The sequence below is a fragment of the Onychostoma macrolepis genome, chromosome 20 (genome assembly GCF_012432095.1).
Source record: "Onychostoma macrolepis isolate SWU-2019 chromosome 20, ASM1243209v1, whole genome shotgun sequence".
NCBI classification, from domain to species: domain Eukaryota; kingdom Metazoa; phylum Chordata; class Actinopteri; order Cypriniformes; family Cyprinidae; genus Onychostoma; species Onychostoma macrolepis.
The window spans coordinates 18,038,026-18,052,961 of record NC_081174.1 but is presented as its reverse complement, the minus strand read 5'-3'; the positions used below and the strand labels follow the sequence as shown (position 1 = coordinate 18,052,961).

Genomic DNA, 14,936 nt, shown 5'->3' with positions numbered 1-14,936 from the left:
ACATTCCTGGTCTTATTATGAATGATTCATCAGTGCACGCAATTCAAAAGACATAAAATGTTTGGCTTTACATTCTTTCATCAAAATGTAATAACTTATCCTACTCTGAAATGACTTTGCTTTTCAGCTGGCATCACAAATTTGTCTTATTTTTCAACATGTGATGGATAATATATGATCCACAATTTCCTGCTCTTTTAATAGAAATATGTCACACATATATAATTTTTTTTTTTTTTTTTTTTAAATAAGTACATTTAACTATTTACTATAGTAAAGGAACCCTGTCCTAAAATATAAAGGAAGCTATATATTTTCATTTATAAAGACCCATTTATGTTGTGTGCAGGATTTTATAAAAACAAGTTACAAAATATATGTATGCAAAATTAAATTGTATGTAAAATATATTGTAAAATATGTATAATGTAACATATAGTGACATAAAATAACTTGTTACTGAAATTAAATAAAATATACATCAAAAAATGTTTTATTGTTAAAATGTTTAAAATCATTTAAATGTTTTAAAAACATTGCATTAAACAAATTTAATTTCTGTCTCGAGGTAACATGTCAACTTTGACAGCCCTAAAAATGCATTTTGTAAAATCTTTTTTTTTTTTTTTCACACATTTTTTACGGACTCCCTAGAAACCCTTAAGGGCGCTATAGCCCAGTTTGAAAACCCCTGTATCGATGTATTCCCTGTGCAGAAGCCGAAGATTGTCAAGTCTTGTCTCCTTTGATATTGTGTCTCTCCAAGCAGATCCCTTGAGTGTTTTGGTCAAGTTTTTTAAATTTGTTTATTCATTGTGCGTTCAATTCCTTAACTCCCACTTGAGATCTGTTCAAGCATATTCCAGGCTTTGTTCCTAAGTCTCAGGCTAAATCATGTTACGTTCGACATTCTGCTAACCTGGATTTATATTCTCAGCGGTGTAATGCCGTTTAAGATGGTCTCATTTGTTACTTACAGCTGCAGAGAAGCTTGGGATTTGTGATCTAATGTTACTTCAGGCTGGAACAAAGTCCTAATCAAAGACATTTAATGTCAAAGAGAGTGCTAATGCTTGCTTCATACGGTCCAGATGTGCTTTTGGGAGGCCATCCAGTGGAGTGGTAGGCCCAGTGGAGTTGAGACTTCACTCTGGGTGGCGTAGGAGAGTGGGAGGTCATCTGAGAAAAGTCTCTGGGAAGAGTCTGCAATGCTAATGAGGATCTGTGGTGGTGTGTTAAGGGGGACATTATTGAAAACTGGCCCTGCAGTTTTTGTGAGAGGATTAAAGTGAAATAGACACACCAGTTTCATATCGTTGACTTGTTTGCCTGCATGATTTTCCATTTTCTTACTTGAAATGTTTCTCAACTGTCCTGCAGGAGTACATGGTGTACCGCAAGCATACTTACATGAGACTGGATGGTTCATCCAAGATTTCGGAGCGGCGGGACATGGTGGCTGACTTCCAGAGCCGGTGAGTTTTCAGCTAGTTTTCAGCAGCCCGACAGCAAGGTTTGAAAAGGAGACGCACACGTCTGTAAGCGCCCGTCTCTTCTTAAACCTAATTGGGGCTTGTTTTTCCAAAATGTCACCAAGCGTAAATTCCTCATCCCTAGCGGTGCTATCAGGGTTTTGCGCTCTTCTCTTTCCCCACCCTTCCTCACAGGGTCTGGTTTGCATTAGCTCAGCTCTCTGTGGGTGCAGTGGGCTCTGGTTTTTATTTTCTAGAGGAGTGTGCTGTATATTGAAACGTCTCTCTGTGTAAATCCTGGGCGATTGGGCAGGCCCCTTAAAGAGCACGATCTGCCTCCGCTTTATTTGCTTTCTCTCACTGTTCTGGTCTCCCCTCCCTTTGCAGGACGGATATTTTTGTCTTCCTCCTTAGTACCAGAGCCGGAGGCCTGGGGATCAACCTGACAGCTGCAGACACGGTGAGGCCATAGCCCATCAGCACATCATGATTACCAGATCGCCTTCCCCCCACCGGAGGCCATGAGAACAGCCTCTAATATTGGATGAAATCAAAGACATTTAGCACTCATGTAATAATAGCTGCTGAACTCGTTGACCTTAACACGGACACTTTGAAGCTTCGACCAAATGGTCGGCATGTAACGCGACCAATCCCAGTTTGTTTTGTTTGGGGGTGGGTTTATCTGAAATGATGGATATCGCAATAAAAGAAAGGTATTAAATAAACAAATAACGGTGCAGCAGTCTCTGGAAGTGGTTACACAGAAAACTTAAAAAATAAATAAATAAATAAAAAATTTGATTTTTACAGTTGAATATGTTCTGTTTGTGTAGATGCAGAATAGGATCAGAATCAATGGTTAAAAAAATAAAAGTCAGCAAAATGTGCAGGTCAGCTTGAGGATATCAAGTTTATTTACTACTTCATGTGTGCTACATGTATCTAATATATATGCAAAATATATGTGTGCAAAATTTAATTGGCTTTTATATTGTCACCTTACTGAAATTAAAGAATATTATTTTGTATTATCTAAAAAATATTTACTAAAAACCATGTATAGAATAGTTAAAGTATTAAACTGTTTTGAAAATGATTGCATTAAGCATAATTAATTTATTAAATTAGCATGTTAACTTTGACAGCCCTAATGGAATAAAGAAAATGCTTTTTTTATCCTAGTGAATAAATAGTGAATGATCACCTTTAAACTGAAGCTCTTTGGACAGTTTTTTCAATGTTGACAACAATGTTTAAATTAATATATAAAACTCACAAATATAAAATGTTTGAATATTTGATTTAAATTTTAATTATTTTGTCTACAAAATTGTCGTTTTTATCAGTTAAAATTAGATTCCATTTTAGTTAGAGTAACTTCAATATGACATGACTGCATACTGGGTAACTGATTTATTTATTTAAACTAAAACATAAATCTGTGCTCACTGTATCAGCCATTGTAAAGTGATGAAGAATCTACTTCCTCTGCAGCTTGTTAACTTGACTTTTTCAAGTGGACTGATTTTTAAAAAAAAAAAAGAAAAGGAAAAATAAAACTCTGCTTTTACTCCAGATGTTGAATTTGGTCAGCCAATCAGATAAGAGCTTGCCAGATCCACAAAGTGCTTTTTAGTTTTGTGTACAGTAACATTTAAAATGTATTCATTTGGCTGATGCATCAGATGGTTAGTGAATTGACTGTGGAGGTGTGCGATCTGAGGCTTGAACAGCATTTTAAACCAGTGTGGATTAAATGTGCAAGAATTAAAAATACCATCTGTGGAATAGCTTAGAATAGGAATGAGTTCATAAGAGGAGATCATTTCATGTGACCAATTTAGCCATTTCCTCTCTTTCCAGGTGATCTTCTATGACAGTGACTGGAACCCCACAGTTGACCAGCAGGCCATGGATCGAGCCCACAGACTTGGACAAACCAAGCAGGTCACAGTCTATCGGCTTATATGCAAAGGGACAATTGAGGAACGCATCCTACAGAGAGCCAAAGAAAAGAGTGAGGTTAGTACACAGTATCGAGTGCCTTCCTCAGGCCAGAAGGTTACACAAAATATAATGTAACATGTTTTCCTTTTAGTTCAGCTAATTCTGCAGTGGTTAGACAAATTACCCCCTTTTCTCCTGTTAGCTTACATCAGTAAGTTTAAGTTACAAAGCTATATTTATCTAAATGTCAAACCTCAGAAGAGCCTTTGCAGTGACAAGGGGGTTAAAGGAATATTTAGCCCATGGTTTTAACTCTAATTACAACTAATTATACTATAATTGCATATGTGCTCTAAACATGTAGTCCAGGATGTCTGTATCAACACATCATTATTGTCAGTGTTTGTTTCCAAGAGTCAAATTTTCTCTTCTTTCTGCTCTTACTGATTTGATTTATTTATTCTCTGTCTCAATAATCACTTTCGGCTGTGGGATCTGCACTTCAGATTCAGAGGATGGTAATTTCAGGAGGAAATTTTAAACCTGACACCCTGAAGCCCAAAGAGGTGGTCAGCTTGCTGCTGGAAGATGAGGAGCTGGAGAAAAAATGTGAGTTACCACTCTGTTTATGATAATAAATGCATATGTGTAATCTAAATGAGTTAATTAGTGAATTAATTGCTCAGCTCTGATTGGATTGTTTGGTTGTGTTTCCGGGCAGTGCGTTTACGGCAGGAAGAGAAACGGCAGCTGGAGGAGAGCAGTAAGGTGAAAGAGCGGAAGAGGAAGAGGGAGAAGTATGCAGAAAGGGTAAGTGCCCTCAGGTGTGAAGTGATGAAGAATCTACTTCCTCTGCAGTGGAGTATGTGTGTGTGTGTGTGTATATGTATATGTGTGTATATGTATATATATATATATAAATTACTGAAACTTGAACTAAAACCCTTGATATAAAATATAAAAAATAAAACCGTATCTAAAATGTCAATATTCTATTTGTAAATAAATAATACTAAAATAGCACTGCTTTATATTCATTTTCACAAAATGTTTATTTATTTTTTTTTAATATCAAGATTTTCTATAAGGTTCCTGACGTAGAAATCCATATAGATATTATAACAAATTATTTTGTATGTGAACATCAAGAAAATGCCCTAACCAACCTTGTCCAACTGTCCTGTTTCCATGCATCCCTCTCATTTTTTGAAGAAGAGAAAGGAGGATGACCCAGACACTAAGAGGAAGAAGGAAGGTGTGAATGTGGTCATCCCTTTTGTCCCGTCTGCAGACAACTCCAATCTGTCAGCAGATGGAGAAGACTCGTTCATCAGTGTGGACATGGACTCTGCCATGCCCAGCCCCTTCAGTGAGGTAAGAATGAATGAGACTCTACTCGTATACACTTCCTGGACTGGATTGAACTGTGTGATCCTGATAATGTTTATTGAATTGCAGAGGTCATGGTGTCAGGAAGAATTATTGTATAGTGCTGGTCCTGTAATGACAATTCTTTAGCTGATGAGTCCACAAAACAATCATGTGAGAACTTTCCCAAAGAATGGACGATTTCTATAGAGCTATTATGCCATTGTCAACACACATCCTCTCATTTACTTGCTACATTGATGTCACGCCGCTCTTCCTCCTCCTCGTCCATCTTCTGATCCTGCTGTCTTTCCTTCGTGGTGCTGTCCCTCTGTCCCTGTCTCACCCCCAGAACTATGTGTCCCTGCAGATCTCGTTGAGCAGCGAGCTCCAGCCCAGCTCCATTCCTGCAGACGAAAGCAGCAGCGACATGCTGGTAATTGTGGACGAACCTGTGTCTTCTGCTCCACAGTCCCGTGCCACCAACTCTCCTGCTTCCATCGCTGGCTCTATGTCTGACACAATGAATGGTGGGTGCCCTTGTTTTAATTCTTGTTAGTTTTTAATTACATTCAGACTTATATAGCTCACAGAAAGCTTTGTTATATTACACATACATAAAATTTCACACATTAAAGTGCCCCTATTATGGGTAATGAAAGGTTCATATTTTGGTTTTGGGAGTCCCAATAACAGGTTGACATGCATGCAAGGTCAAAAAAACACTTTCATTGTCTTATAATATGTATGTATTTTTACCTTACTTGCTCAATGACTCCCAATAGATTCGCTGATCGATTCATTTTTCCAAACCCCTCCTTTGCATGACACTAATCTGCAGTGATTGGTCCGATTGGTCTCATTTTCATTTCATCTCCTTTGTGAGCGCAGTGCTGCTTTGTGTACAGCTGTACTGGGGTAAACCACTATTCTTTGCACCTAGTGGCAAAGAATGAATTTGCATTTTCATTCAGACCAACGAGAAAAGACCAACAAGTGGGCGGGCAATATGCTAATGTTTCATGTTGACGTCAACGTGAAGCGGCTTGGGTTTCGTTTTAAAAACGACTCGTTTCAATGATTCAGAGTCAACTCTTTCTTTTGAGAGACAGTAACTTTATACATGGTGCACTTTCAGATTTAAAACTTTGCAGGATGTTTTTATTCACTTAGAGCTGTGTTACACACTGCATAAAAGGTAATTTTCAAAAATCCATAATAGGGGCACTATAAAGGAGACCTTTTATGCCCCTTTTTACAATATGTAATACAAGTCTCAGGTGACCCCAGAATGTGTCTAAATTTCAGCTCAAAATACCCCACAGATCATTTATTATATCATTTTGAAAATGCCTATTTTGAGTAGAAGCAGAAACATGCTGTTTTAGTGCATGTCTCCTTAAATGCAAATGAGCTGCTGCTCCCCGCCTCCTTTTCCAGAATAGGGCTGTGCCTTTACAGCTAGTTCCTCGAATACTCTGCTAAAAAACATCTGTTTGCTATTGATTATCATATCTATCATGCTGAAATCATGCGTTTAAAACCATATTAGTTTAAACTTCTGATAGACGGTTTCCTGAGTGCACACATCTGAAGCATGCGCACAGAAAGCGGCTGTCACATGGCATGTGAGTAACTAAACTAAGTTCTCTTTCATGTCTTATTGCCCTTAAACTTTCAAATACACAATTTTATGTTAAAAACACATGAGTTACAAAAACAGTCTGTTATGTCTATGAAGGTAAACAGCTGGGAAAGAAATTGAATGTCTATATTAGATCTGTGTGGCAGCAGCGTAATATACAGTAAATAAATCAATAAATCCACTGCTCTCTTGTCTCCTCTGATGCTGGGACTATAAATAGTGTTCTGTGCTCGTCAGTGCAGCCAAAGACAGAACCATTAGCATGCTTTGCTCGAACTTTCGCCATGGCGTTAGAACTGGTACACCACTGTCGCTTGCAAAAACAAAATGACGTGTAGATTATATCCCCTTTCCACGTCATGGAGGAAGTGAAATCTGACTTGCTCGTTTTTTCACAATCTTGCAGAGAAAGGCTTACCAAAAAATATTTTTTACGTTTTCTGGGTTGGTAGATGCACCAGGGACCCGATTCTAGCACTTAAACATGGTAAAAGTCAGATTTTTATGATATGTCACCTATAAGACTTTTTTTCAGTCTTAACACCTACATTTACTACAACTTATATATGTTTGTTGTGGCTTATTGCTTTACTGTTCAAATCCATAACTATAGTTTAAGAAGGTCACGTTTAGCACAGACCTGGCTGCCTTCCTGTCGAGTGATGAGGAGTGCTAATAAGCAGTGTTGCAGTCTAGGCCATAAAGCTGAGCGCGCAGAGGTTTGTGGGATTGAGCTTGCCTATGAAACGCGAGCAGAACTGTGGCTATGAAGGAGACATGGTGCGTGTGAGTCTGGGCCACAGTGGCTCAGACAGCCTTGGCATGCAACCTCATAATAAACTGAGGATTAGAGAAAAAATGGCACACTCCTACAATTTAGAAGAAACATATTGATGTGTTTGGCTGGCACATAATCTGTTAAATAGTTGTAGATCTGTGAAATCACAGTTTGAGGATACACTACCAAGTTTGGGGTTGGTAATTTTATTAAGGTTTTTGAAAGAAGTCTTTTATGCTCACCAAGGCTGCATTTATTTGATCAAAAATACAGTAAAAACAGTATTATTGTGAAATATTTTTACAATTTAAAATAACTGATGTCTATTTTAAAATACTAAAATGTAATTTAATCCTGTGATGGAAAAGCTGCATTTTCAGAAGCCCTTAGAGGATTAGTTCACTTCCATAATAAAAAATTCCCTGATAATTTACTCACCCCCATGTCATCCAAGATGTTCATGTCTTTCTTTCTTTCCAGGATTTTTCTCTATATAGTGGACTTCAATGGGACCCAATGGGTTGAAGGTCCAAATTCAGTTTCATTGCAGCTTCAAAGGGCTCTTTAGAAAATGACCGACCGTTTGGCTAGATTAGACCCTTATTCCTCGACTGGGATTGTGTAGAGCCCTTTGAAGCTGCATTGAAACTGCAATTTGGACCTTCAACCCATTGGGTCCCATTGAAGTCCACTATATGGAGAAAAATTCTGGAATGTTTTCCTCAAAAAGCTTGATTTAATTTCGACTGAAGAAAGATATGAACATCACATGGAGGTAAGTCAATTATTCTGGAAGTGAACTAATCCTTTAATCCTAACCCATTTCATCACATGACTCTCTCTCAGGTGTCTCCTCCCAAGATATATCCAGTCCAGGCAGGGGAAGGTCCAGTCGGAGTCGAGGACGACCCAAAGGCTCTGGAGGAGCTGGGAAGTCGTCTTCTGTGAGGAAGGGAAGAGGACGGAAGTCCACCGCGGGCAGTGCTGCAGCCATGGCGGGGGCGATGGCAGGGGCGGCAGCAGCGTCTGCAGCTGCGTATGCCGCATACGGCTATAGTGTGTCCAAAGGTAACAGATTCAATTTTGACTAACAGAACTCCTGGTGAAAAGGTCTACAACAGTTCATCCATTGTTAATCAATCCTCTTCCAGGTATTCCAGCAACTGGCTCCTTACAACCGGCTCTCATTCGGTCTTCAACCACACCTGCCTTTGTTCCAGCTGGCACCTCCTCCCCCCAAGCTAAAGGAAGCGCTGTGGCCACCAATTCACAGACTTTAGGACACGGCAGTTCACAAAGCCAGCACAACCCCACTAAGAGAGGCAAAGGACCCAGCAACCACAGTGGGCGGTAGCAGCTTGTGAACGTTCGCTTTTCGATTGTAGCATGGCCAATGCATTTTCAGTCCCAGGCTGGCAATTCTCACGCTGACGATGTCGAGCCGTTATCACACCACAAGCCCTACTGTCACTGTGAGACCCGACCTGATGCCCACCCCAACTTAGCATCCATTTCGGGGGCTGGTGAGCAGGAACAGCAGGTTGTGCACTTTCCTAAAATCAAAAACAAGTCACTTTTCCATTGAGAATTTGATCTTCTGAATATGAAATTTAACTAATTGTTCCTTCGTACAGAAAATAGCCATTGTTAAAGGCTGACATAAGAGTTTATTCCAGTGACAGCTCTTTTTTGTTTTCTGATGACCAAGTAAGCAAAGGGCAACAAGGCCAAATGAAAGATTAAAGAGTTTTCTTCATCTTCTGGCACTGATCATGAGATGTTCTGCATCATTGTGAGCAGAGATGAGTTGAAATGGGAACGGGGGAGGAATGTTGGTTATCAAACACCCTCTCGAACAACGTCTTTACCTTGAACACATAGGAACAGATAAGACTGCTTTTGTAAAATCGCTCTTATTTTTGTAGGACAGACTTGTTGACATTTGTTCAATTAAGATACCGAATGGCCTTCTTTCTATGTTTATTTGCTGCAAATTCAAAGATTTTGGCTTAAATACTAATATATATTTTCTCTTGGGAAGAATACAAGAAATCAATGTTTTTTGTAGTATATGCAATGAAAAAATGTCTGAAGTTAGTGCTGCTTAAAAAACGTGTCAATGCTCAGACCGTGACTTAAAATACTTGGATGTGAAATGTATCATAGCTTAAGTTAAAATTTGGTAATTTATGATGATCTGTGCTAGTTGTAAATTGTATCAAAGCGGTTTTATTTTTAAATAACATGAAAAGTTCATAATTTTGTTGCATCTGTGACATATGGCTGTGGTTTTGAGAGAGGCCATTTCTGGGTTTATTTTGTCTTTAAATGTTATGATAAATGTTCTATGTATGTAAATACTTCAAGGGTATCATCCCTTTCAAAGTTCTCCATTTTCCCGCAATTGCTTGTCTATTTTTATAGGTCAGTGTAAATACCTGAAGAGAAAAACCCAAACGGCCCTTTTACTAACTTGGAGAAAAACTAAATAAACATTGATTCAATTATTTGAAATTTTCACATATAATGTGGTTTTTGCTTATGCACACTGTTACCAACTTTCTGCCTGTTTTTAAAATGCAAGTCTACTTGAGTCAAATCTTCTCACCTTTGCCATTTTGTTCTCTCCTATTCAACACAAATAACTTCATTTCACACCAAACACACTTGACAATCAGGTTACAGGTTCTCTGAAGGTTTTAATGTGCAAAAGGAAAACAACTGTAAATGGCTTAACGGTATTCTGCTTCAGTGCAAATTAAAATGGAAGTGTATTAAGGTTTCATGCCCACACATTCAAAATAAAAACGTGAACAGCGTTAGAACTGGACAAACTTTGGCAATACATCGTCACACAAGCATACCTTTGTACTACAGCACCATATACTTAGGTCAAGAGCAAAAGACAACGAGAATTGACAGTATGCATGATGTCACACTATAGAATAACAACATAGACAGGCTTAAATACCATGTTCCCTTAATACAGTATCTTTACTGTAGTACAGCAAGTTGTAATAGCTTAGTATCAGGAGAATTAAATATTTGAATAGCCACTAAATCACAATCGCACCTCAAGGACGGCAACATTGACAATGCTAGGACCTTAATAGTGTTTGGACTAAATGTTGACCCATTTAATGTTTTACAGAAGATACAGGTGTCTAGCCTGCCAACAATATGGGTCTAATGGTGGTGAGAACAGCTGCCTCGATGGAGAACAAGTGAGGGTCATCCACATCAGGGCAGCTGTCTCTCATGAACTCCGCCAGGCGAAGAAGGTATTCGATGTTGTGGCCCGACTTCCCCTTGCACACAGCGATCTGAGCGGCAATTTTCTCTGTACTGGCAGGCCCCAGGTAAATAGGGTTGTCAGGTGTGGCGATGTAAACCAGAGCCTGGTCAGGTGACTGGTTCATGCCCTGCGGGAAGAACTCTACTACCCGGGTAAGGTAGCCGCCTCTTACCGCCTCCCTTACGTTCAGATACTTGAGAGACTCCTCAACCTGAGAGCCAGTCACTTCAAAGGCAACACCCCAGGTGCACGCCTGTGTATGAAAACACAAGGTTAGTCACATATAGTGAAGGTAACCAGTATTTAAAGAGACAGTTCACTCAAAAAATAAATAAATAAATAAAACAATTGTAATTAGCTTACTCTCATGCTGTTCCAAACCTGAATGACTTTGTTCCAGCAGAAATAAAATGTTAGGCAGAATGACAGCCTCAGTCACAATTTGCTTTCATTGAATCTATTTGTTTTTATACAATGAAAGTAAATGGAGACTGGCTGTCATTCAACTTGACATCTTTAGTGTTTAGCGGAAATCAGTCAGTACAGGTTTGAAACAACAAGAAAAAAAAAATTTAAGTAACTTATTACGCCCACAAAATTTGGTATTTCTCGGTTGTCTATTCATAGCGTTGTTCCTCTAAAAGGGGAAGTTCCACTTACGTCATCCTCCTCGATGAGCGTCACCACTCTTCCGGGCTGTCATGGAAATACGCAAAGGTCAATGAGTTTCAATGGAGGAGCTCTGCAGGTATTTAGTTATACGTTTTTAAGAAAACTATAAATTTGTATAAATAAAGAAACTCACCATCTCATCATCTCCACGATGGAAATTGTCCCCGTGCCAGAAGCGTCTCTTGTACCCCTTAATATAGCCGATCTTGCTCCTCTTGTACTTGAAGTCTGGTTTCCAAACCAACGAGCCGTACCCAAAGATCCACAGACTGGATTTTCCAGCGACGATATCTTGAGGTTTCATCTTTACAGGATGGTATGAGGATAGAAAGGGTAGTAGTTTACGCTTTGATGTAACAGCTGCTTTGCGCTAAATGAATGGGCCCACGGGCTAACTGGCTAGCGTTAGCTTCCTCCTATCAAGCAGGAGAGGTATTGGTTGGCTCACGGCTATACCGCGGACGGTATCAGAGCCCAACTGCTTGGCAGTTGTGATGGTGAAGTCCCGCAAATCGCGTTCATTTGCCTGGTGCATGCCGATGCCGTGCAGTTACCGCATTATTGCCTTAAAACTCCATCTCGGCCTCTTCGGCTCTATCAACTAGAATAAATCACAAAAGCTGTTACTAGCTCACCGGCCAGCCTGCTGTTTACCAACAAACTTCTACCCAGCCAATCACACGACACTTTAAAGTCGGAAGAAACAGCCTTTCAACCGTTGTTTTTGCGCAGCCTACACTACCGTGCTGCTTTTCCTCCACAGCGGATGATGAAATGTACGCTGCTTTGAGGCAGACTATATGCGACGGTGTCTATGGGCGTATCTGACCTTGCTCAAAATCCTGGCCAATCACAGTTTAGATAGGGCGGGGCGTTTTATCTTCTATCCAATCAAATCACCTCGCCGTGATTCTGTATGCGCATACCGGTCTGATTGGCTCACGAACCAGTAAAAAACGCGAGAGGTTGTTTCATTTCATAGGCGAGCCAGACGTCAGTCACAGAATACTCTCACGCTCATTGGTCAGAGAATCTGTCGCTTAAAGTCTGTTCGGCTGATGCAACTTGAAACAAGGGTTTCAAGCGGCGATACTGGAACAGTAAGTACTGAGAGTATTGCATCAGGCCTTCTAAGAATGTTATTTGACACCGAAAACACCGCTGAATGCACATACAAGGTAGCAGATTTGACCTCGTATGCAGTCTTCATGGGAAGATATAATAATTTATATTATAACAGGACATAATATATGATAAAATATAAAAATTTTATCCATTTATCCATAGCAGGGATGCTGAAGTGTAACTCAGCATCTCAGAGGCATAATAATATATAATATAATATAATATAATACAATATAATTAATATAATAAGGAAATCAAGATGCTGTTTCAAAGCATGCCCACGATTTCCATTTTTATTTTACATGCAGTAGTCTAGTCAATTAAATGCGTTTTGCATTGCCACCAGAAATGGTAACATCCTTCAGAAATCCTCCATTCACTTTTATCCTATCATGACTGCTGAGACAGATTAGTTACTTCCTAAAGATCTTTTAAGCTATGGCATCGGCTTGTATTTAAGATCTCCTTTGTCTGTAATCTCTATCTATGATAGTGTGACACATTTCAGACCTTTCCAATAAGTACACAAACAATTTTTCATACATTTCTAATCTTTCTACAAACCTGTCACATCCAGTGCTACATTTTTAACAGGTTCAACCACAATGTGTTTATCTCTATTTTGCTTACATCTCATGCTCTGATTATTTACATATTACGATAAAGTTAAGGTCATCAATACTATAAATTCGGAAAGTACATATTGTTTGTCCTTAGAATTGCGTCATGTTCTTCGCAAAACAAATATTTATGTACTGACCTGTTGTCTGTCTGGAAGATTCAGAGTCTTATTAGATTAATGTTTTTTTTTTGCGTATTATATATCTGACCAACCTCAGAATAACAACATGACAGCATCATCAAATTATGAAGAAATACAGGCAGGTCAGACTTGTGATCTCAGTAGTGTCACAGTTCTTTTGTCTGCCCTGTTTTGGATCTACGCCTTAGGTTGATGAGTTTTTTAGCCATTAGTCTACTATAGTGACGCATTTAATATTCCCTCTGTAGCAATGCAGATGTAACATTTTTCTGTCAACAGAAAGGAAATTATTTTATTTTTGCAAGCCTGTTAGTCATTTTTTTCCCAGGTAAATGAATCATTAAATTTCAAAACAATTAGATTAGAGACAGTACTGTATTTGCTGTTTTTTGCTGCATAAAAAGTTCAAATTAGTCAAATTTTCGGTCGATAAACAAAACACTCCTCTGCCCCTGGCCACCCCTGGACATTTCCTTGTAGTATAGCTTAGGCTCTTCTTTGGTTAAAATAGGATTATCTATAAATAGAGGTATTAGCTGGCATCATAAGATACAAGCACATGTAAGCTTCTTAAAGGTCTGCATGATGCACAAGCCTTTCTCTGCCTATAGCTCAGGCAGACGGGGGAGCTCCAGTGACCAGACCTTTCACGGGACAGCCTGTTTACTTTCTCCAGTGCAGTAACCTTAGGCGCGGACACGCTAGGCCCCCGCTGACCTTATATGAATGACAAATGCAGAATGGAAAGAGGGTCGTGTGAATTGCGCATGTGTTGTACTTGCCGTGGTTCTTTTTAGCCGTTACTGTTGATCAAGTTACTGAAAGTTTTATTAGCATAACTGATTGAATGTTTAACTTAATCAATGTAATTATACTGTAATTGATATGTAATTTGACATAGCCCATTATTTTCAAAATGCACGTCATTTGGATCTTCATGCTGCATACGTTGGCTCATGTTAGTTTGACGTTATGTTGATGACCAGTTGAACTAGTTTCAGCTATAGTTAGGAACATACCGCTGTCAAATGTCCAAAAACAAAAAAACAAAAACACACATGTACTGTATGTCTTGCAGAGAATGGGCTTGCCATAGGGTGGAGACCAAGAAATCTCCACCCAAAATAAACAAACCCAAAATCTTGGAAAAAAAATACATTCCCATGCCCCATGCACACATATAGTGCACTTAAACATTCTTCCTGCCATACATGATAAAATGCAGGGAACATTTCAGACATGGTGTATTTCATGGAATTTTTTTTTTGTTGTTTTTAAACTGGTTGACTAATAGATGAGAATGTTTAATAATTGTATACTTATTTTAATCATCAATCTGTATGCAATTTTGATCTTACTTTTAATTTCTTTATTATTATTATTTTGATGATGTTATCTTGAAGGGATTGTTCAAATGGAAAAATGTTATCATCATGTTCTCATGTGAACCTCATATTCTTTATACCTGTATGACTGTCTTTATTATGTGGAACACAATATAAGATATTTAAAAAATAATATATATATATATATATATATATATATCTCATCGTATTTAAAGATATTTTAAAGAACGTTCCAACTATTATTGTCCACAGAATGAAAGTGAATGGGGTCCAAAACAACACTGAATCCCTTTGTCTTTAGTTGTATGGACAAAAACAGATCTTCAGAATATCTTCTTTTATGTTCCTCAGAAGAAAGAATTTCACACAGGAGTAAATGAAGGAGAGTAAATAATGACAGAATTGCCATGTTTTGGTGAACTGTCCCATTGGTGAAAGTCTTTTGAGAATTGCTTTAATTTGTACGTTTTCATTGACATATTTCATTAAATTCATCCTATAAAAGAGAACTTCAAGAACAGT

General features: G+C 38.6%; 2 protein-coding genes across 4 annotated transcripts in view; one reads left to right on the top strand and one right to left on the bottom strand.

Annotated features, from left to right (window-relative positions):
* The window catches only part of ino80 (INO80 complex ATPase subunit), a 46,132-nt gene extending 36,368 nt beyond the window's left edge, over positions 1-9,764 (top strand). For 2 of the 3 annotated variants that reach the window (XM_058755196.1, XM_058755194.1), the window contains exons 29-37: positions 1,381-1,475; positions 1,860-1,932; positions 3,339-3,497; positions 3,929-4,031; positions 4,144-4,232; positions 4,635-4,796; positions 5,161-5,320; positions 8,060-8,281; positions 8,365-9,764. In XM_058755196.1, the coding sequence (XP_058611179.1) occupies positions 1,381-1,475; positions 1,860-1,932; positions 3,339-3,497; positions 3,929-4,031; positions 4,144-4,232; positions 4,635-4,796; positions 5,161-5,320; positions 8,060-8,281; positions 8,365-8,567 (1,266 nt within the window). In that variant the 3' untranslated portion in view covers positions 8,568-9,764. The remainder of the gene's footprint in view (positions 1-1,380; positions 1,476-1,859; positions 1,933-3,338; positions 3,498-3,928; positions 4,032-4,143; positions 4,233-4,634; positions 4,797-5,160; positions 5,321-8,059; positions 8,282-8,364) is intronic. The other variant, XM_058755195.1, reaches the window with a different exon arrangement.
* Positions 9,765-9,892: 128 nt separating this feature from the next.
* On the bottom strand, positions 9,893-11,979 carry chac1 (ChaC, cation transport regulator homolog 1 (E. coli)). Its single transcript, XM_058755197.1, has 3 exons — positions 11,314-11,979; positions 11,169-11,204; positions 9,893-10,761 (listed from the first exon to the last, which is right to left on the bottom strand). Exons 1-3 carry the CDS (start codon positions 11,482-11,484, stop codon positions 10,378-10,380), a joined length of 591 nt encoding a protein of 196 aa, XP_058611180.1. The 5' UTR covers positions 11,485-11,979; the 3' UTR covers positions 9,893-10,377.
* Positions 11,980-14,936: the final 2,957 nt, after the last annotated feature.